This window comes from Salmo salar, chromosome 18 (assembly GCF_965601325.2).
Source record: "Salmo salar chromosome 18, fSalSal1, whole genome shotgun sequence".
Taxonomy (NCBI): domain Eukaryota; kingdom Metazoa; phylum Chordata; class Actinopteri; order Salmoniformes; family Salmonidae; genus Salmo; species Salmo salar.
The window spans coordinates 26,815,223-26,839,277 of NC_138308.1; the positions used below are offsets into that span (position 1 = coordinate 26,815,223).

General features: G+C 45.3%; 1 protein-coding gene across 2 annotated transcripts in view; it reads right to left on the minus strand.

The window, feature by feature from the left end:
• The window catches only part of LOC106577113 (echinoderm microtubule-associated protein-like 6), a 158,527-nt gene that overhangs the window by 77,404 nt on the left and 57,068 nt on the right, over positions 1-24,055 (minus strand). For both annotated transcript variants that reach the window (XM_014154859.3, XM_082964859.1), the window contains exons 3-9: positions 16,420-16,518; positions 16,198-16,266; positions 12,986-13,171; positions 12,484-12,619; positions 8,061-8,262; positions 7,030-7,167; positions 4,076-4,332 (exon numbers count right to left, since the gene is read on the minus strand). In XM_014154859.3, coding sequence (XP_014010334.1) covers positions 4,076-4,332; positions 7,030-7,167; positions 8,061-8,262; positions 12,484-12,619; positions 12,986-13,171; positions 16,198-16,266; positions 16,420-16,518 — 1,087 coding nt within the window. The remainder of the gene's footprint in view (positions 1-4,075; positions 4,333-7,029; positions 7,168-8,060; positions 8,263-12,483; positions 12,620-12,985; positions 13,172-16,197; positions 16,267-16,419; positions 16,519-24,055) is intronic.

The following is a 24,055-nucleotide window of genomic DNA, read 5'->3' on the forward strand; positions in this document are numbered from 1 at the left end:
GAACAAGAGCCATGGAACGATGATGGCCCATTAGACACCTGGCGCGCGAGTTCATGTTGGGTACCCTCGTTCCAATACGTTATAAAAGAGAATGCATTCGTCCACCTTGAATATTATTCATGTTCTGGTTAAAAAAGGCCCTAATGATATATGCTATACAACGTTTGACATGTTTGAACGAACGTAAATATATTTTTTCCCCTCGTTCATGAAGTGAAGTCCGGCGGGCTTAGATCATGTGCTAACAAGACGGAGATTTTTGGACATAAATGATGAGCTTTTTTGAACAAAACTACATTCGTTATGGACCTGTGATACCTGGAAGTGACATCTGATGAAGAGAATCAAAGGTAATGGATTATTTACATAGTATTTTCGATTTTAGATCTCCCCAACATGGCGGCTAGTCTGTATCGCAACGCGTATTTTTCTGGGCGCAGTGCTCAGATTATTGCAAAGTGTGATTTCCCAGTAAGGTTATTTTTAAATCTGGCAAGTTGATTGCGTTCAAGAGATGTAAATCTATAATTCTTTAAATGACAATATAATATTTTACCAATGTTTTCTAATTTTAATTATTTAATTTGTGGTGCTGACTTGAATGCCGGTTATTGGAGGGAAACGATTTCCTGAACATCAACGCCACAGTAAAACGCTGTTTTTGGATATAAATATGAACTTGATAGAACTAAAAATGCATGCATTGTCTAACATAATGTCCTAGGAGTGTCATCTGTTGGAGATTGTAAAAGGTTAGTGCATAATTTTAGCTGATTTTATGGTTTTGGTGACGCCTGTCTTTGAATTGGCACAACATTACACACAACTCTTGTAAATGTACTATCCTAAATTTATGCTTTCGCCGTAAAACCTTTTTGAAATCGGAAAAAGTGGTTAGATTAAGGAGATGTTTATCTTTCAAAGGGTGTAAAATAGTTGTATGTTTGAAAAATTTGAATTTTTACATTTATTTGGATTCAAATTTGCCGCTCTTGAAATGCACCTGCTGTTGATGGAGTGCACCACGGGTGGGACGCTTGCGTCCCACCTAGCCCATAGAGGTTAAAGTCCCCGGCCACTAGGCGCACCGCCTCTGGATGAGCGTTTTCCTGTTTGCTTATGGCGGTATATAGCTCATTGAGTGCGGTTTTAGTGCCAACATCGGTCTGTGGTGGTATGTAGACAACTACGAAAAATACAGATGAAAACTCTCTAGGTAGACAGTGTGGTCTACAGCTTATCATGAGATACTCTACCTCAGGTGAGCAAAACCTCAAGACTTCCTTAGATATCATGCACCAGCTGTGGTTTACAAATATGCATAGGCCCCCGCCCCGTGTCTTACCAGAAGTTGCTGTTCTATCCTGCCGATAGAGTGTATAACCCGCCAGCTGTATGTTCTTAATGTCGTCGTTCAGCCACGACTCGGTGAAACATAAGATATTACAGTTTTTAATGTCCCATTGGTAGGATATAAGTGCTTTCAGTTCGTCCCATTTATTTTCCAGCGATTGAACGGTAGCTAGCAGGACGGAAGGCAAAGACAGATTAGGCGCTCGTCGCCTGATCCTCACAAGGCACCCTGATCTTTTTCCGCAAAATCTCAATTTTCTTCTCCAGGGAATGACAGGTCAAGTGTCTGTAGTATCTCCCTCCCGTCTGACTCATTGAAGAAAAACTATTTGTCAAATCTGAGGTGAGTAATCGCAGTTCTGATGTCCAGAAGCTCTGTTTGGTCATACGAGACGGTAGCAGCAACATTATGTACGAAACAAGTTATGAACAACGCAAAAAAAATAAACAATATAGCATGGTTGGTTAAGAGCCGATAAGATGGCAGCCATCTCCTCCGGCGCCATCACACATCACACCATAGTGCCCTCAAAGCTCATCAGTAAGATTAGGACCCTGGAACTAAACACCTCCCTCTGCAACTGGATCATGGACTTCCTGATGGGGCGCCCCCAGGTGGTAAGGGTAGGTAACAACACATCCGCCACGCTGATCCTCAACACGAGGGCCCCTCAGGGGTGCGTGGTTAGTCCCCTCCTGTACTCCCTGTTCACTCATGACTGCACGGTCAGGCATAACTCCAACACCATCATTAAGTTTACTGATGACACCGACAACAATGAGACAGCCTATAGGGAGGAGGTCAGAGACCTGACCGTGTGGTGCAAGGACAACAACCTCTCCCTCAACATGATCAAGACAAAGAAGATGATTGTGGACTACAGGAAAAGGAGGACCGAGCACACCCCCATTCCAATCGATGGGGCTGTAGTGGAGCAGATTGAGAGCTTCAAGTTCCTTGGTGTCCACATCACCTACAAACTAACATGGTCCAAGCACACCAAGACAGTCGTGAAGAGGGCACGACAAGACCTATTCCAGGAGACTGAAAAGATTTGGCATGGGTCCTCAGATCCTTAAAAGGTTTTACAGCTGCACCATGGAGAGCATCCTGATGGGTTGCATCACTACCTGGTATGGCAACTGCTCGGCCTCCGACCGCAAGGCACCACAGAGGGTAATACGTATGGTCCAGTACATCACTGGGGTCAAGCTTCCTTCCATCCAGGACCTCTATACCAGGCGGTGTCAGAGGAAGGCCCTAAAAATTGTCAGACTCCAGCCACCCTAGTCATGGACTGTCCTCTCTGCTATCACATGGAAAGTGGTACCGGAGAGCCAAGTTTAGGTATAAAGAGGCTTCTAAACAGCTTCTACCCCAAGCCATAAGACTCCTGAACAGGTAATGAAATGGCTAACCAGACTATTTGCACCCCCCCCCCCTTCTACGCTGCTGCTATTCTCTGTTATTATCTATGCATAGTCACTTTAATAACACTACCTACATGTACATTTTATGTCAATTACCTCGACACCAGTGCCCCCACACATTGACTCTGTACCGGTACCCCCTGTATATAGCCTCGCTATTGTTATTTACTGCTGCTCTTTAATTATTTGATATTCTTATCTCTTACTTTTTTTTAGGTATTTTCTCCAAACTGCATTGTTGGTTAAGGGCTTGTAAGTAAGCATTTCACTGTAAGGTCTGATTTGATGGTTTTTGCGACTGCACTTGAAGAAACTTTCAAAGTTCTTGAAATTTTCCACATTGACCGACTTTCATGTGTTAAAGTCATGATGGACTGTTGTTTCTCCTTGCTTACTTGAGCAATTTTACCAAATAGGGCTATCTTCTGTATACCACCCATACCTTGTCACAACACAACTGATTGGCTCAAATGCATTAAGAAGGAAATTCCACAAATTAACTTTTAATAAAGCACACCTGTTAATTGAAATGCATTCCAGGTGACTATCTCATGAAGCTGGTTAAGAGAATGTGTGTGCAAAGCTGTCATCAAGGCAAAGGCTGGCTACTTTGAAGAATCTCAAATATAAAATATATATGGATTTGTTTAACACTTTTTTGGTTACTACATGATTCCATATGTGTTGTTTCATAGTTTGATGTCTTCACTATTATTCTACAATGTAGAAAATAGTAAAAATAAAGAACAATTCTTGAATCAGTAGGTGTGTCCAAACTTTTGACTGGTACTGTAGGTGCAGTGAAATGTGTTGTTTTACAGGGTCAGCCATAGTAGCACAGCGCCCCTGGAGCCAATTTGGGTTGTCGTCTCAGGTATTCGAAACCAGCAACCTTTCAGTTCCTGGCACAACGCTCTATCCACTAGGCTACCTGCCACTCTGAATCAGAAGAAACTATTGCATAATCACGTTGATGGATGTTTAAGCCGGACGTGATGTGAAGATTGCTGGTGTGTGTGTGTAACAGGGCTTGCTTGGCATGGCGATAAGCTAGCTGTGAACCACCTTCATGGGCCTAATTGCTGTTTACTGTCAAGCTGATTGCTGTGTGATCTGTTTATGTAACCTCTCCCGATAAGGAAACAAGAAACATCCGATTTAATCACTGATTGTGTTCACAGCAAGCTGAGGTAATATGAGTTATATCATGGTTATCATGGCCTAGTTCAGAGGAAAGACACAGGGTCATTATGAAGCCTTGCTTTTTCACCGGTGGCGTTGATTCACTCACTTGGCATCCTGTAGAAGAGGCGTTCTCCCGCCCCGTCGTTGCTCTGGAGGAACTTGCTGTCGATGGACCAGTCCAGGTGGGTGATGAAGCTGGAAGACTTGTTGCACTCACCCACCTTCTTGTAGCGCTGCGCCACAGCGTACACATCCACCAGGCCGTCATTAGAGCCCACGGCCAGGTAGCTGTCATCCGGAGAAAACTTCATCTCATGAATCACTTCCTTCCTGTCTTTAATGTGTACCACCTCTGTCATGTCCCTGGTAGAGAGAGAGGAGTGGGAGGGTGGATGAGAGGGAGGGAAGAGAGATGGAGGGGGAAGAGAGAGAGAGAAAAAGCGAGCAAATCAGCAAAAGAGAAAGAGTGAGGAGAGGGGGAGACAGAGAAAGAGAGAGGGAGAGAGAGATAGAGAGAAAGAAAAGAGTGAATCCCTCGGCTCTGTACAGGAGGCTGGCTGGCTGGCTAGCTCATTCATCTACCTAGTGGCTTTGTTTAGACAGGCAGTCCAATTCTGATCTTTTGATCAATCACATCAGATATTTTGACATCAGACCTTTTTCAGAGCTGATCTGATTGGTCAAATTAGTGAAAAATATATCACAATTGGGCTCCCTGTGTAAACTCAGCCAGTGAGCAGTAGCAGATGGACTGGGTCCATTCATTGTTATTATGGGCCAATTGCAACCATCAGTGGCCACCAGATGATCATCAGCTGATCTCTCGCTAAACCATCAATACGCACTAAATTCCTCCGCAGAGCTGATCTCAATTGGAACCATTATTGGTCACCTCATTACCACTCCCTAAAGCCGATGTCAGCGTTAATATAGTCCAGCGTTTCCCAAACTCGGTCCTTGGGACCCCACATTTTGGTTTTTGCCCTAATACAACACAGTTGATTACATTTTCAAAGCTTGATGATTAGTTGTTTGAATCAGCTTTGTAGTACTTGGGCAAAAAACAAAACATGCACCCTTTGGAGTCCTAAGGACAGAGTTAGGGAAATGCTACTTTAGTCCTTGCTACCAAAATCTCTGAAGATGTGTTCGCCCTCTGGTGGGTATTATCATCGGAACAACGTTTTAAGCAGACCTAGGGCGATTTATCTATTTGACAATAATTCTGCACAACTGAAATAAGTATTTCCTTGTTTACCACAGCAAATCTACTGTGGCAATTATCCAACATGTTGTATGAATGGAAACGTTGGTGTAGCCTACTCTTATTGTTTTATTTGTTTCCAGTTGATGTGATCCATTAAATCAGGGACGTAACTTTGGTTTTAGAAGTGGGGGGGGGATATGATATATCTTTGTATCCAGTCGGATAAACACTCCAAACAGCCTACCCGACCGCTCGGAGACATCCGCATGGTCCTAAAGCACACAGTTGCCTCGTTTTGTATCACATTCCAATGAGAAAACTGGGGGGGGACAAAAATGTGAAAGTTGCACCCCTGCATTAAATACAACTGTCTTTCAAAGAAAATGGTCTGATATGGTTATTTCTTATCAAGATCAGGGGTAAAATATCCCTGGACTGTCCCTATTTGAAATATGTAACTAATCTATATTGATCAAATGAAAATGAAGGCTAATAAAGTTATTTGAAATGGCATATATTACATTAGTTATCTATTTAAGGTGAAACGTTTGAATGAAATATAGGCCTTATATTCTTATACTCTAAGGCTGCGTTTTCCCCAGGGTTTCCCAAACCGGGCCCTGGACGCAACGAGAGATCAACTGATCAGCTGGTTTATTCTTTTGGGTTTTTTGTTACTAGCAAGTCTGCTTTAATATGCAGACGCATGTAACTTCCCGTTAGTAGCATTTTAACAAATCCAGCAGTAATGCATAGCACAGCGCTACCTTCTGCTTGTTATTTGTAAAGCCAGCTGAAACAATGAGGCAGCCTTGCCACTAGACTCGTCCTCCTGCTGTCTCTCTCTGCGGAGGATGTATTACAATGAAACCACCACAGTCTTATCACACCTGCTGCTCCCACACAAAAGCAATTTTACGAGCCCAGATTTGATTAACTCATTTTTGACTGGTCATTTTAGATGGGGGGAGTATGTAATCGCAGGATGGCTAGACTGTATGGCTTCATATTCTAACAATGTGCTGTAATTGTTAATCATGTTGCCAGTGATGGGTGTCTCTTATCCTGAAAAACTCCTAACCATTAGATATGGTGAACAGTAATTATAGGGAATAGCCTATGGGGAATATCAAGGTATAGAGTGCACTATGTGGCTCAATAATCAGCCAACAGCTATAGCCAACGATGAGGTGAATAAAAAGTCAAAGTAACAAGTCAAACCCTTCTAAACATACCGTCTCTCCGTCAAAACCATACAGCACAATAAAACATAGCCCCAGGCAACAGAAATTCAATCCAATCAGAAAAAGCTGCTTCTGCTGCTGTAAGCTCACTCATTTCTAATAGACTGAATACAAATCAGGAGCGCTGCTCACTTCAAAGTGCAGCGTGGGGATTAGCCACTTCAAAACGTATTGATTAACAGCACTGCGGACCAATTTACTATAACTTAATGGAAAGTGCAGGCCTGCACACTGGGTCTGCTGGGGAGTAAATTAAACTGAAGCCTTCAATCTGTCTTTAAGTGATGAATTCAGCATCTCAATATAGGGCTGTTTAAACCCGAGGTTTTGGCCCACTATAGGCTAGGTTTCATAACTTTATGGCCCTTCTTTACAAGATGTATCTGAAGAGTTTGATGCTGAAAATACTTTCACCAGCTTTGGCATAATTCAACCCGCTGGGCACACACTGGTTGAATCAACGTTATTGCCACGTCATTTCAATAAAATCAAGGAAATTACAAATCTTAGAAGCCTTATTAAACCTTGAATACACTACAAGTTTGCATTTCCTGCAAATACCGGGTGATCAAATGAAGATTCTCTAGGGACTAAAGATGTTAGCAGTACCTGACTCGAAGCACAGTGAAGGAGCCGTCCTTCATGCCAAGAGCAAGCTGAGAGCCATCGTGGCTGAAGGCCACACTGCGGACAGCCTCTTCCATGTTACAACGAGCTATCAGGGTGTGGTCTGCCAGGCTCCACAACCTGAAAACACCACACACACACACACACACACACACACACACACACACACACACACACACACACACACACACACACACACACACACACACACACACGCACACACACACACACGCGCACACACACACACACACACACACACACACACACACACACACACACACACACAGTCATGACCAATCAGCACAGTTTCAGCTATGAACATTGCTGCTGTAGAGACAGTCATAATAGAGTAAATTATATGAGTTGTAGTTAAGTGACAGAAGTTTTAATGAGCTAGTTGCAGCTGCAGGGTGAAGGCTTGAATTAAGTTGAATTAAGTTGAATTAAGTTGCTGAGATGCAGGAGGTGTATGTGTGTGTGTGCGCATGTGTGTGCACTCGGGCTTGTGAGCGTGTATGTGTGTGCGTGTGTGTCTGTGAGACAGAGACTAATTGGCTCCTTGATTGGGCCCTCAGAGAGCTCTGTCTCTCCTGGTAGAGCAGGGTTGTGTGGGTCTGTGTGTGTGTGTTGTGGAGGGACTGATCCAGTTCTACTGATAGCAGACGTGAGGCCTCATTATGCATGATCTGTCCCCTGCACAAGCTGACACTGTGACTTCTCGATAGCTAGCTCTGAACTAGCCTACAACTGTCCCTGTTAGAAATGTGAAGAACAGTGTCTTACAAACTAAGGGCTGTCTGAGAGCGAGGAGAACCAATGAACCAAATAGGACGAGTAGGACTGCGGGTCAGGGTTCACTGAGTGGATGTGATTAAGATGAAAAGCCTGGATGGACTGGTGGATTAAAATAGAATGGACAGAGATGTTGGCCTGGGTGATAACAACTGGGTCTATGAAGACGCTCCTGAGGGAATTGATGTATGAGCTACATTGTTGCTGGAGTTAATACTGACCGTACAGATCGATCGTCACTGCCGGTCACAGCGAGCGGTTTCTTGGGGTGGACGTCCAGAGCCCAGAGCTCTCCCTCACAGTGACCCTGAATGATGAGCAGAGGCTTGTCTCTGTCCCGAACCATCACCTCAAAGATCTCACTGTCCTGCGTCCCTGCCAGGATACGGTCTGCCCTCCAACACACACTGCGGATAGACAGCCCTGAGAGAGAGAGGGAAGAGAGGGAGGAGGGAGAGGGAGAGAGAGGGAGAGGAAGATAGATGGATAGAGAGAAAGAGAGAGGGAGAGAGGACATGACAAATAATGAATGCTCTATCATGTATAACAAAAGTGGTGAGTCGAATGCAATCCCACCCGTTCTTCAGCAGGTGATGAAGGGTAGCATCCAATCCACTGACAACGTTCCGATTTTCACAGTAAACTGCAGAAGGAGAATGTGTGGCTGATACAGGTCGACTTTCATTTGGGAAGAGAGAGATGAAGCAGACAACTCTAGAGAGAAACAGATTGAGCTGCTTCAGCGAAGCCATCTCAAGCAAGCAAGACATCAGCAAGACATCACCCAATGCAAGACATCACCCAATGCAAGACATCACCCAATGCAAGACATCACCCAATGCAAGACATCACCCAATGCACCCCATCAGTACTAAAGAGTCTATAATTCAGTCAGTAGAAGCACAGCTATAAATCCCCAGACTCTTGTTATAACAAGGGTAGGTCGTCATTGTAAATATGAATTTGTTCTTAACTGACTTGCTTAGTTAAATAAAGGTAAAAAAGAATAATAATAAAAAAACTCAATAACATCACAGGATATGAAAACAATTTTAAAACAATACCTGGCAACCAGAAACCAGCTACAACATGTTTTATAGTCTACAGTTTACAGCGTACCTGCAACCGAACCAGTCTCATAATCTGTGTGGACATAAAATACCTGGCAACCAGATAACTCGAGTTAATTGGCTGCACAATACACTTCAGCTTTGACACCCTGGGGGGAATAACCATTTCTGAAAAGTAATTACTTATCTCAGATGTCTTCTCTCTAAAACCGATCTGCAGTTGGGAATCAACCCTTCACTGGGATTCAACATTTTCAAGAACAGAAGTTGGAAATCCCTTAATACAGAGGGTACAGAAATCATTTCCACAAGCTGTTGTGAAGGTTTACTAATTTACGTTTGGAAAAGTTATCTTTTTGCATAATGACATTCCTACTGACCAAACCGACAAGATCGATTTAAACTCAATCAAGATTCATATTACAATATTTATTTCCGAAGGTCTTTGACCGGCCACCCAACACCCAACAAGGCCAGTATCTAATCCCAGGGTGTCTGTGGGGCTTTCAGAAAGGCCACAGCCTTTATAACTGTCACTTTCCTGTGAAAGGTCAAATATTAGTATTCCCCACCCCCGGGGATGGCTGGGGACACAGAGCTTTACGGAGCTTTTACCAGCCCCGAGCTACCACTAACAGCCAAGCAGCCCCATCTCAGAACAGAGGAGAGGAGAACAGAGGAGCAAAGGAAGGGAAGCGAGAAGAGACTCATTGATAATACATGAGTGCCACTGATGGTTTCCTCAACTTAGCAGGAGGCATAGAGCAGAGAGAAACAGGGAGTTGACTAAATGTCATCTGTCACAATGGTTTAGAAACTGTTTCATCCATACAGCACAGACTCTCTCAGGCCCAACCATCTTTTATTTTTATGTCTGATTTGACTAACATGGCTTCCTCTGGCTCAGATGGATTGAAATGGATGAGTGGCATTGATTCTCTCTCTCTCTGGCATATTTGATTCTCTCTCTCTCTCTGGCATATTTGATTCTCTCTCTCTCTGACATATTTGATTCTCTCTCTCTCTGGCATATTTGATTCTCTCTCTCTCTGGCATATTTGATTCTCACTCACTCACTCACTCACTCACTCACTCACTCACTCACTCACTCACTCACTCACTCACTCACTCACTCACTCACTCACTCACTCACTCACTCACTCACTCACTCACTCACTCACTCACTCACTCACTCACATAAATACACAGGGATAGGCTAATAAAACACCATGGCAGGGATCTCAATGAGCTGAACACACATCGGTCTCTATTAGGCAGAACCCACTGACTTAAGTGACCTTCACATACTCACTGGTTACAGTATGTTAACCCCTGTACACATACATGAGTGTCTGGATCGACCTGCTCACACACCCCTGCATCAGAAGCGTGGACTCTGACCCTTAAATCTATAGACAGCACACACAACCCTGTGAGCTTAGATGGATCTCCTTATAAAGATGTGCCTCTCATCCTCTGTCTCTCCATTAAAAGATATGCTCTGCTTTTTTGACACCACACTCCAAAAAGCCTGCAGGCTCTAGTTTTGTCTTATCTTGATTATTGTCCAGTCATATGGTCAAGTGCTGCAAAGAAGGACCTACAGTGAGGGAAAAAAGTATTTGATCCCCTGCTGATTTTGTACGTTTGCCCACTGACAAAGAAATTATCAGTCTATAATTTGAATGGTAGCTTTATTTGAACAGTGAGAGACAGAATAACAACAAAAAAATCCAGAAAAACACATGTCATAAATGTTATAAAATGATTTGCATTTTAATGAGGGAAATAAGTATTTGACCCCTCTGCAAAACATGACTTAGTACTTGGTGGCAAAACCCTTGTTGGCAATCACAGAGGTCAGACGTTTCTTGTAGTTGGCCACCAGGTTTGCACACAGCTCAGGAGGGATTTTGTCCCACTCCACTTTGCAGATCTTCTCCAAGTCATTAAGGTTTCGAGGCTGACGTTTGGCAACTCGAACCTTCAGCTCCCTCCACAGATTTTCTATGGGATTAAGGTCTGGAGACTGGCTAGGCCACTCCAGGACCTTAATGTGCTTCTTCTTGAGCCACTCCTTTGTTGCCTTGGCCGTGTGTTTTGGGTCAATGTCATGCTGGAATACCCATCCACGACCCATTTTCAATGCCCTGGCTGAGGGAAGGAGGTTCTCACCCAAGGTTTGACGGTACATGGCCCCGTCCATCGTCCCTTTGATGCGGTGAAGTTGTCCTGTCCCCTTAGCAGAAAAACACCCCCAAAGCATAATGTTTCCACCTCCATGTTTGAGGGTGGGGATGGTGTTCTTGGGGTCATAGGCAGCATTCCTCCTCCTCCAAACACAGCGAGTTGAGTTGATGCCAAAGAGCTCCATTTTGGTCTCATCTGACCACAACATTTTCACCCAGTTGTCCTCTGAATCACTCAGATGTTCATTGGCAAACTTTAGACGGGCATGTATATGTGCTTTCTTGAGCAGGGGGACCTTGCGGGCACTGCAGGATTTCAGTCCTTCACGGCGTAGTGTGTTACCAATTGTTTTCTTGGTGACTATGGTCCCAGCTGCCTTGAGATCATTGACAAGATCCTCCCGTGTAGTTCTGGGCTGATTCCTCACCGTTCTCATGATCATTGCAACTCCACGAGGTGAGATCTTGCATGGAGCCCCAGGCCGAGGGAGATTGACAGTTCATTTGTGTTTCTTCAATTTGCGAATAATCGCACCAACTGTTGTCACCTTCTCACCAAGCTGCTTGGAGATGGTCTTGTAGCCCATTCCAGCCTTGTGTAGGTCTACAATCTTATCCATGACATCCTTGGAGAGCTCTTGGTCTTGGCCATGGTGGAGAGTTTGGAATCTGATTGATTGATTGCTTCTGTGGACAGGTGTCTTTTATACAGGTAACAAACTGAGATTAGGAGCACTCCCTTTAAGAGTGTGCTCCTAATCTCAGCTCGTTACCTGTATAAAAGACACCTGGGAGCCAGAAATCTTTCTGATTGAGAGGGGATGAAATACTTATTTCCCTCATTAAAATGCAATTTTTGACATGCGTTTTTCTGGATTTTTGTTGTTGTTATTCTGTCTCTCACTGTTCAAATAAACCTACCATTAAAATGATAGACTGATCATTTCTTTGTCAGTGGGCAAACGTATAAAATCAGCAGGGGATCAAATACTTTTTCCCCTCACTGTAGTTAAGCTGCATCTGGCCCAGAACAGAGCAGCACGTCTTGCTATTCACTGTAATCAGAGGGCTAATATCAATACTATGCATACCAGTCTCTCTTTTGTGTGGACCCCAGGAAGAGTAGCTGCTGCTTTTGCAACAGCTAATGGGGATCCTAATAAAATACAGGGACAAGCACAAACATGCGGACCCTGACAAGGTTTGATCAGCCTTCTGGCCCCGTGCTTCTCTGGCATCTCCCGGGAACCTGTGAAGGGCATATCGGCTAATGCACACCGCTTAGACTCTGTGACGTTGAACAGATCAGAGGGCTAACGCTCATCAATCAATGAGCCCCATGTTGATTAAACCAGGCCTTCAACCCGACCTTAAAACAGGCCTACCTTTATACCCCTGCTCAGCTTCCCGAAGGTCGATCTTAGTGATAGGCTTGAAGTCCACGTCCCAGAGCCTGACACAGCCGTCACGTCCCCCCGTCGCGAAGCCCTCCTCACAGGCATACATGCTGAAGATCCCAGCCTACACACAGTGAAGTCAACTTTAGTTTTAGGCAGGGGGATTATCAAACTGTTCTGTGCATAGAAAAAGGTACTTGAAAAGGAATATGATTTCAGATGGAGTGTGGGTCAAAAAGTTTATTTTCTGTATTGGAGACAAAAAAAGGGGCAAAATCCTCATTTTGAATGCTTTTCAACACCTTATAGATTTACAAAAGGCTTTAGGGATGGGATTCATAGGCAGGGTAGGGGAATTGAGTTGCTGCAGTATATGGATTTACGCAATTATAGACATGAGAAGATTTGGGTTTAGCCGGAGTGGGAGTTTGGATGTCCGGAAGTGTACAGCCAATGAGTGTTGAGAATTAGAGTGACGTATTTCACTCACCCCATGAGCGGCCTGCACCGTGCGCATAAGGTTCAGTCCTTTCCACACGTAGATATCCCCATTCAACGCCCCAGAGTACGTGACATCATCTTTAGCCGACGCAACACACAGAATAGTCTGTAGGTCACCCGTCTTCCCGAATATCCCCCGTTTGGGCGTCAAGGCGTTCCCGCAGAGAGCCCAGAACTAGAGACATGGAGAGGGGGAAGATGCAGAGGTGGCGAGCGAGTGAAAGAAGAAGGAGAGATGAGACAGGGAATGAGAGAGAAGTACAAGTATGCAATGATAGAGGGAGGAAAGGAAAGGTGAAAGACAAAAATTGGAGAGGTGAATAGAAAGGTGGATAAAACAGAAGATGGAGGAAAGAGAGAGAGGTGGATAAAACAGAAGATGGAGGAAAGAGAGAGAGGTGGATAAAACAGAAGATGGAGGAGAGATAGAGAGAGGTGGATAAAACAGAAGATGGGGAGAGATAGAGAGAGGTGGATAAAACAGAAGATGGGGGAGAGATAGAGGTGGATAAAACAGAAGATGGGGGAGAGATAGAGAGAGGTGGATAAAACAGAAGATGGGGGAGAGGTAGAGAGAGAGGTGGATAAAACAGAAGATGGGGGAGAGGTAGAGAGAGAGGTGGATAAAACAGAAGATGGGGAGAGAGAGAGAGAGGTGGATAAAACAGAAGACGGGGAGAGATAGAGAAAGGTGGATAAAACAGAAGATGGGGGAGAGGTAGAGAGAGAGGTGGATAAAACAGAAGATGGGGGAGAGGTAGAGAGAGAGGTGGATAAAACAGAAGATGGGGGAGAGGTAGAGAGAGAGGTGGATAAAACAGAAGATGGAGGAGAGGTAGAGAGGTGTATAAAACAGAAGATGGAGGAGAGATAGAGAGAGGTGGATAAAACAGAAGATGGAGGAGAGGTAGAGGTGGATAAAACAGAAGATGGAGGAGAGATAGAGAGAGGTGGATAAAACATAAGATGGGGAGAGATAGAGAGAGGTGGATAAAACAGAAGATGGGGAGAGGTAGAGAGAGGTGGATAAAACATAAGATGGGGGAGAGAGAGAGAGAGGTGGATAAAACAGAAGACGGGGAGAGATAGAGAGAGGTGGATAAAACATAAGATGGGGGAGAGATAGAGAGAGGTGGATAAAACAGAAGACGGGGAGAGATAGAGAGAGGTGGATAAAACATAAGATGGGGGAGAGATAGAGAGAGGTGGATAAAACATAAGATGGGGGAGAGATAGAGAGAGGTGGATAAAACAGAAGATGGAGGAGAGGTAGAGAGAGGTGGATAAAACAGAAGATGGGGGAGAGATAGAGAGAGGTGGATAAAACAGAAGATGGAGGAGAGGTAGAGAGGTGGATAAAACAGAAGATGGGGGAGAGGTAGAGAGAGGTGGATAAAACAGAAGATGGAGGAGAGATAGAGAGAGGTGGATAAAACAGAAGATGGAGGAGAGATAGAGAGAGGTGGATAAAACAGAAGATGGAGGAGAGATAGAGAGAGGTGGATAAAACAGAAGATGGAGGAGAGATAGAGAGAGGTGGATAAAACAGAAGATGGAGGAGAGGTAGAGAGAGGTGGATAAAACAGAAGATGGAGGAGAGATAGAGAGAGGTGGATAAAACAGAAGATGGAGGAGAGGTAGAGAGGTGGATAAAACAGAAGATGGAGGAGAGATAGAGAGAGGTGGATAAAACAGAAGATGGAGGAGAGGTAGAGAGGTGGATAAAACAGAAGATGGAGGAGAGGTAGAGAGAGGTGGATAAAACATAAGATGGGGAGAGATAGAGAGAGGTGGATAAAACAGAAGACGGGGAGAGATAGAGAGAGGTGGATAAAACAGAAGATGGAGGAGAGATAGAGAGAGGTGGATAAAACAGAAGATGGAGGAGAGATAGAGAGAGGTGGATAAAACAGAAGACGGGGAGAGGTAGAGAGAGAGGTGGATAAAACAGAAGATGGAGGAGAGATAGAGAGAGGTGGATAAAACAGAAGATGGAGGAGAGGTAGAGAGAGGTGGATAAAACAGAATATGAGAAAGAGAGAAGGTGGACAATGACAGGAAAGGATAGAGTGAAGAGGGAGAGAACAAGAGCACAGAGATCAGCGTTTGGAGATGCGTTGCTTCAATCACAACTGTTCATTTGCTAGCCAGCCTGATCTTCTCCGGGCATATAGCATGGTGCTTGTTTCTAATAAAGCTCATAGCGGTTAATTCAAAGATGTATGTCTCATACCATAACTGGAAATGGTACACACTCTTAGAAAAAAGGGTTCCAAAAGGGTTCTTCGGCTGTCCCCATAGGATAACCTTTTTTTGGTTCCAGGTAGAACTCTTTTGGGTTCCATGTAGGAACCTCTGTGGAAAAGGTTCTACATGGAACTAAAAAGGGTTCTACCTGAAACCAAAGGGGTTCTACCTGAAACTAAAAAGGGTTTTTCAAAAGGTTCTCCTATGGGGACAGCCAAAGAACCCTTTTTGGTTCTAGACAGCACCTTTTTTTTTTCTAAGAGTGTAAGCAAAAAAACTACAAATGTGATTATCCATTGCTACTCTTTGTGAGGAATTTCCATGTACATATTTATTGTAAACTGAGGGCTCTTCAGTAAGTTCAGTGTTGTATCTGTGTGTGAGTGTGAGTGTGAGTACACTAGAAGACAGCCCTTCTAGAGGGGAATGACAGACCAGATTACTGCTTTTGACACAATGAAAACAATATGTCCCCCTAACACCACTTTCTCATTCTGCTGCTAGGATATCTGAGAGCACCTACTTACTCCTCCACTTTTAACAACAACCGTATAAACGTACATGTTGAAGAACAGGGGTTCCCAACCTAGGGGTCACACCCCTGTGGAGGGACCGTCCTTGATTGTTTTATTGTATTCTTTCACTTTGCAATGCTTTGGTCTAGAAACAATCAGTAAAATGCAGAGGAAGTGGCAACTCTGATGAACATTGGTTTGTCTTAATGACATTCAGAAGCTGAGCTATGGCCTTCTAAAGTAAAACAAATTGGACAGTCAAATGTGAAAAAGAGATGGGAACCCCTGTTGTAGAACTTGAAAATAGACTGCTGCTGGCTGCATTGGGTAAGGGTAACCCATCCCAACATTGATAGCTCCCCAAAAGTTATTTTTGGACTTGTCTTAATGGTAGTGCATGGACAGACTGAGCAGACTGTGTTGTTATTCTGAAGCTCACCTTGATGTGCTTTACCCCACAGCTCACCAGCCGGTTCTGCTGAAAGGGATCCCAGGATATATCGAAGATCTGAAAGACAGCCAAGCCAATAACACACAAACATTTCCTCAATCACACAGAAAGTCAAGACGCAAACACATTGTATACTCACATACACACTTAATCAATACACAACACACATACAAAAATGCAAACATGTGCACAGCACACACAACAGCCTACCCTGTCTGAATGTCCTGTCGCAGTGGCCAGAATCTTTCCTTTCTTCCAGTCCCAAACACACACTGTATTTTTGCCATCCAGCCCCACAGAGGCCAGCCGCTGAAAAGGAGAGAAAGGGGGACCTATTCATTAATCTGCAAAAGAAAGGAGGGAGGCTGTTTCTATTCAATGGAGAAAGCTTAAGAAATATTCATTAATATACTGTAAATGGAGGATTTCTTTCTTTATATTTTCAAAATCAATTAATTTACAGTACCAGTCAAACGTTTGGACACACCTACTCAGTCAAGGGTTTTTCTTTATTTTTAATATGTTCTACATTCTAGAATAATAGTGAAGACATTAAAACAATGAAATAAGACATATGGAATCATGTAGTAACCAAAAAAAGTGTTATATTTTATATTTTGAGATTCTTCAAAGTAGCCACCCTTTGCATTTCAATTAACAGGTGTGCCTTGTTAAAAGTGGATGTGGAATTTCTTTCCTTCTTAATGCATTTGAGCTAATCAGTTGTGTAGTGACAAGGTAGGGGTGGTATATAGAATATAGCCCTATTTGATAAAAGGCCAAGTCCATATTATGGCAAGAACAGCTCAAATAAGCAAAGAGAAACGACAGTCCATCATTTCTTTAAGACATGAAGGTCAGTCAATGCGGAACATTTCAAGAAGTTTGAACGTTTCTTCAAGTGCAGTCACAAAAACTATCAAGCGCTATGACAAAATGTCTCTTATGAGGACCGCCACAGGAAAGGAAGACCCACAGTTACCTCTGCTGCAGAGGATAAGTTCATTACAGTTAACTGCACCTAAGATTGCAGCCCAAATAAATGCTTCACAGAGTTCCAGTAAGAGACATATCTCAACATCAACTGTTCAGAGGAGACTGTATGAATCAGGCCTTCATGATCGAATTGCTGCAATGAAACCACTACTAAAGGACACCAATAAGAAGAAGAGACTTGCTTGGGCCAAGAAACACGAGCAATGGACATTAGATCAGTAGAATCTGTCCTTTGGTCTGATGAGTCCAAATTTGACATCTTTGGTTCCAACCGCCGTGTCTTTGTGAGACGCAGAGTAGGTGAACGGATGATCTCCGCATGTGTGGTTCCCACCATGAAGCATGGAGGAGGAAGTGTGATGGTGTGGGGGTGCTTTGCTGGTGACACTGTCTGTGATTTATTTAGAATTCAAGGCACACTTAACCAGCAGGCTCCCACAGCATTCTGCAGCAATACATCATCCCATCTAGTTTGTACTTTGTGGGAATATCATTTGTTGTGCAACTGAACAATGACCCAACACACACCTCCAGGCTGTGTAAGGGCTATTTGACCAATAAGGTGAGTGATGCATCAAATGACTTGGCCTCCACAATCACACGACCTCAACCCAATTGAGATGGTTTGGGATGAGTTGGACCGCAGAGTGAAGGAAAAGCAGCCAACAAGTGCTCAGCATATGTGGGAACTCCTTCAAGACTGTTGGAAAAGCATTCCTCATGAAGCTGGTTGAGAGAATGCCAAGGGTGTGCAAAGCTGTCATCAAGGGTGGCTACTTTGAAGAATCTCAAATATAAAATACTACATGATTCCATATTTGTTATTTCATAGTTTTGATGTCTTAACTATTCTTGTACAAAGTAGAAAAGAGTAAAAATAAATAAAAACCCTGGAATGAGTAGGTGTCCAAACTTTTGACTGGTACTGTATATGGTACTGCATCATTTCAACATAGATATTTGGGTAATATTTGGTAGATACGTTGATCAATGAGATTTCATCCTATTTTCATCCACTCAAAAAGACAGCCAGAAGATTGTTGAATTCCCAATGTGTTATCACTATGCTTTCAACCATCTAAAAAGCACAACCAAAGTCCAAATGAAAATCAATGTCTGATATTTTGTTTATTTATACAACAACTTAATGTATTATCACTGTGCTTCATCTTATAGCACAACCACATGACCTGGATTGCAGTTTAGATTACATTAAATGTACATGGTGCAAGTGATCAATGCTGTTCAAGATTCTGAGCAGATTATTACAGCAATTATGAAGCTCTCCACAGACCTGCGATGACCTATGCATACTACCGTGAACATGCATGCTTTATATGATTATATAAGACTTATAGTTACAGTAACCTCAAAATGTGGCCATGGATGTGTTACTCATTACATTAAGATAGCCTTAAGACTATTTACTATATTACGAAAGTAATATTGAGTTGTGTTTGGTTGACAATGCGAACAAATATCAACATTTAAAAGAGATGTGTCTACTGCTTGGATACTTAGATCTAAGCCACTGGCTTAATCTTATCATTTTATTTCTTTAACAAAAGTGTTTGGTTATAATGGAGACGTGAATCCAACATATCATTTCTTAACAAGTTAATAGGCAATGTACCGTATTGCGAAAGTGATATTGAATTGTGTTTGGTTGTCAGCTCTATCAAATAACAACATTTGAAGGATATGTTTTTTCTGCTTGGATAGCTCCATCTGTTCCACTGAGTCAGGCTTTAATTCCAGTTTGTCTACAATTGAATAATTAATATTTTGGATTCGCGTCTTGATTTCAACCAAAAATCTAAGTTAAAGAATAGGACTAATTCAAACTTGAAATGCACTTTACAGTTTGATTTGATTTAATCCTATTCTTTAACTAAGATTGTTGGTTGAGATGGAGACGTGAATCCAACATATAAATGACTAACTTATTAACTGAAATCAACCAAAACTTGAAACCCTAGGCCTATATGAATTGTCTATTTTTAGTTGAACCCTGGGTTGAATTGAAACAAAAGCTGTTGATGACTTTGTAAATGCTATATATCCCTAAACGGCATAATTGATGATACAGTGCATTCGGAAAGTATTCAGACACCTTGACTTTTCCCACATTTTGTTACAGCCTTATTCTAAAATGGATTGAAAAAAAATAAAAAATATGTCAATCTACACAAAAATACCCCATAATGACATCACAATACCCCATAATGACATCACAATACCCCATAATGACAGTACAATACCCCATAATGACAAACACAGGTTGTTAGAAATGTTTGCAAATTATATATGAAAAAAAAACCTCAGTACTCAGTATTTTGTTGAAGCACCTTTGGCAGCGATTACAGCATTGAGTCTTCTTGGGTAGGATGCTACAAGCTTGGCTGTATTTCTCCCATTCTTCTCTGCAGATCCTCTCAAGCTCTGTCAGGTTGGATGGGGAGCGTCGTTGCACAGCTATTTTCAGGTCTATCTAGAGATGTTTGATCGGGTTCAAGTCCGGGCTCTGGGTGGGCTACTCAAGGACATTCAGACACTTGTCCCGAAGCCATTCCTGCGTTGCCTTGGCTGTGTGCTTAAGGTCGTTGTCTGTTGGAAGGTGAACCTTCGCCCCAGTCTGAGGTCCTGAGTGCTCTGGAGCACAGAGCTCCTGACTAGTCTCCAAGTCCCTGCTGCTGAAAAACAACCCCACAGCATGATGCTGCCACCACCATGCTTCACTGTAGGGATGGTGCCAGGTTTCCTCCAGACGTGACGCTTGGCATTCAGGCCAAAGAGTTCAATCGTGGTTTCATCAGACGAGAGAATCTTGTTTCTCATGGTCTGAGAGTCTTTAGCTGCCTTTTGGTAAACTCCAAGTGGACTATGTGCCTTTTACTGAGGAGTAGCTTCTGTCTGGCCACTCATTCATAGAGGCCTGATTGGTGGAGTGCTGCAGAGATTGTTGTTCTTTTGGAAGGTTCTCCCATCTCCACAGAGGAACTCTGGAGCTCTGTCAGAGTGACCATCAGGTTCTTGGTCACCTCCCTGACCAAGGCCCTTCTCCCCTGATTGCTCAGTTTGGCTGGGCGGCCAGCTCTAGGAAGAGTCTTGGTGGTTCCAAACTTCTTCCATTTAAGAATGACGGAAGCCACTGTGTTCTTGGGGACCTTCAATACTGCAAACATTTGTTGGTACCCTTCCCCAGATCTGTGCCCCGACACAATCCGCTCTCTGAGCTCTACGGACAATTCCTTCAACCTCATAGCTTGGTTTTTGCTCTGACATGCACTGTCAACTGTGGGACCTTATATAGGCAGGTGTGTGCCTTTCCAAATCATGTCTAATCAATTGAATTTAACACAGGTGGACTCCAATCAAGTTGTAGAAACATCTCAAGGATGATCAATGGAAACAGGATGCACCTGAGCTCAATTTTGAGTCTCATAGCAAAGGGTCTGAATACTTAAATAAGGTATTTATGTTTTTTATTTTTATACATTTGCAAAAATGTATAAAAAGCTGGTCACTTTGTTGTTATAGGGTATTGTGTGTAGATTGATTAGGGAAAAAAATAATTGAATCCATTTTAGAAGAAGGCTGTAACATAACAAAATGTGGAAAAAGGGAAGGTGTCTGAATACTTGCACTGTACATGCCTTATAGAGTGTGGATCAGTTTGTGCCCAGTGGGAGGGGAAATATGACATCATTTTCCCATGTGACAGCTGCAGAGATGCAGTTCACAGGCAGCATAGCAATTTGCAGCTAATAGAGTAAGACCTTGAAAAACACTAGCTGTATTTTATCACGCTCACCGTAGAAAGGAATGCAAATTGTTTCCAATTAGTCTGGCGGAAATTACCATTTAGGAAGTTAATTGTTAATTACCCATCTTATGAGACAAAGGCATTTAGGAACATTTCTGCCAACTGTCTCCCTGCACAGTGAACATTTTACAGGGATTTGTGGGATGACAAAGAAATATGACTAGATAAAAACATTTATTAGACTTAAATGTCAGGGATATTTCAGATGTGATGCTCCAATATAAGGCATTTCTACAAATTGTTCAAAAGAGAGTAGATGAATGCCAAATGTAAGTTGACCTAATGTGCTTAACTGAATGACAGTGAAAGGTAATGTGTGTCCATGAATCAATACATTTCAGTGGGAGAGAATATGTTCTCTTTTCTTTAGGAAAACCTGTTCTGTCATATTTGTGGTTTGCCACAACCGTTCATCCACAAATCCATTTAAATCCCAACCAAAAAAGACATCCATCTGCTTTATATTACACCCAGAGTTGTTTACTCGCTGTGCACACAGGGGTTCCAAGAACACAGCCATCTAATGCATTTTAGAAAGGAGCCTAAATGTCTTTATGATTGACCAAGGGTCTGAGGTAAACTTTGCTTGCTGCCCCTCCCTGGTCCAGATACTCAGTAGCATTAGGGTTGGTGAGGAGAGCCAGAGGGTTGGTGAGGAGAGCCAGGGCTAATGCTACCGAGTATCTGGAATAAGAGAGGAGAGAGGAGAGAGAGAGGGAGGGTTGGTGAGGAGAGCCAGGGCTAATGCTACCGAGTATCTGGAAGAAGAGAGGAGAGAGGAGAGAGAGAGGGAGGGTTGGTGAGGAGAGCCAGGGCTAATGCTCTCCTCACTAACCCTCTGGCTCTCCTCACCAACCCTCCCTTTCTCCTCTCTCCTCTCTTCCTCCAGACACTCGGCTACATTAGCCCTGGCTCTCCTCACCAACCTATCCCCTCCCTCCCTCCCTCCAGACACCCAATTACTTAGGGAGCTGTGAGACACATTCTTCACCCACCGCAGCCTCCTCTGACGTGACATTGCATTTGTCAACGCTAAAACCACAATGAAGGCAACGACAACAGCAACCATCCCTGCTTCCCTCCCTCTGTCCCCTCCCTCCATCCCTTCCCTCTATCCCCTCCCTCTGTCCCCTCTCTCTGTCCCTTCCCTCTGTCCCCTCCATGGATCCCCTCCCTCTGTCCCCTCCCTCCATCCCTTCCCTCTGTCCCCTCCATGGATCCCCTCCCTCTGTCCCCTCTCTCTGTCCCTTCCCTCTGTCCCCTCCATGGATCCCCTCCCTCAGTCCCCTCCCTCCGTCCCCTCCCTCCGTCCCTTCCCTCCGTCCCTTCCACCCGTCCCCTGCCTCCGTCCCCTCCCTCCGTCCCCTCCCTCCATCCCCTCCCTCAGTCCCCTCCATGCATCCCCTCCCTCCTTCCCTTCCACCCGTCCCCTGCCTCCGTCCCCTCCCTCCGTCCCCTCCCGTCCCCTCCCTCCGCCTCCGTCCCTTCCCTCAGTCCCCTCCCTCCGTCCCCTCCCTCCGTCCCCTCCCTCCGTCCCTTCCACCCGTCCCTTCCACCCGTCCCCTGCCTCAGTCCCCTCCCTCAGTCCCCTCCCTCCGTCCCCTCCCTCTGTCCCCTCCCTCCGTCCCTTCCACCCGTCCCCTGCCTCCGTCCCCTCCCTCCCTCCGTCCCCTCCCTCCGTCCCTTCCCTCCGTCCCCTCCCTCCATCCCCTCCCTCCGTCCCCTCCATGCATCCCCTCCCTCAGTCCCCTCCCTCAGTCCCTTCCCTCCGTCCCTTCCCTCCGTCCCCTCCCTCCATCCCCTCCCTCAGTCCCCTCCATGCATCCCCTCCCTCCTTCCCTTCCCTCAGTCCCCTCCCTCCGTCCCTTCCCTCAGTCCCCTCCATGCATCCCCTCCCTCAGTCCCTTCCCTCCGTCCCTTCCCTCCGTCCCCTCCCTCCGTCCCTTCCCTCCGTCCCCTCCCTCCGTCCCTTCCCTCAGTCCCCTCCCTCAGTCCCCTCCCTCAGTCCCCTCCCTCTGTCCCTTCCCTCTGTCCCCTCCCTCCGTCCCTTCCACCCGTCCCCTGCCTCCGTCCCCTCCCTCCCTCCGTCCCCTCCCTCCGTCCCTTCCCTCCGTCCCCTCCCTCCATCCCCTCCCTCCGTCCCCTCCATGCATCCCCTCCATCAGTCCCCTCCCTCAGTCCCTTCCCTCCGTCCCTTCCCTCCGTCCCCTCCCTCCATCCCCTCCCTCAGTCCCCTCCATGCATCCCCTCCCTCCTTCCCTTCCCTCAGTCCCCTCCCTCCGTCCCTTCCCTCAGTCCCCTCCATGCATCCCCTCCCTCAGTCCCTTCCCTCCGTCCCTTCCCTCCGTCCCCTCCCTCCGTCCCTTCCCTCCGTCCCCTCCCTCCGTCCCTTCCCTCCGTCCCCTCCCTCCGTCCCTTCCCTCAGTCCCCTCCCTCAGTCCCCTCCCTCAGTCCCCTCCCTCTGTCCCTTCCCTCTGTCCCCTCCATGGATCCCCTCCCTCAGTCCCCTCCATCCATCCCCTCCCTCAGTCCCTTCCCTCCGTCCCTTCCCTCCGTCCCCTCCCTCCGTCCCTTCCCTCAGTCCCCTCCATGGATCCCCTCCCTCTGTCCCCTCCCTCTGTCCCCTCCCTCCATCCCTTCCGTCAGTCCCCTCCCTCCCTCAGTCCCCTCCCTCCGTCCCCTCCCTCCGTCCCCTCCATGGATCCCCTCCATGGATCCCCTCCATGGATCCCCTCCATGGATCCCCTCCATGGATCCCCTCCCTCCGTCCCCTCCCTCCGTCCCCTCCATGGATCCCCTCCCTCTGTCCCCTCCCTCTGTCCCCTCCCTCCATCCCTTCCGTCAGTCCCCTCCCTCCCTCAGTCCCCTCCCTCCGTCCCCTCCCTCCGTCCCCTCCATGGATCCCCTCCATGGATCCCCTCCCTCCGTCCCCTCCCTCCGTCCCCTCCATGGATCCCCTCCCTCCGTCCCCTCCCTCCGTCCCCTCCCTCCGTCCCCTCCCTCAGTCCCCTCCATGGATCCCCT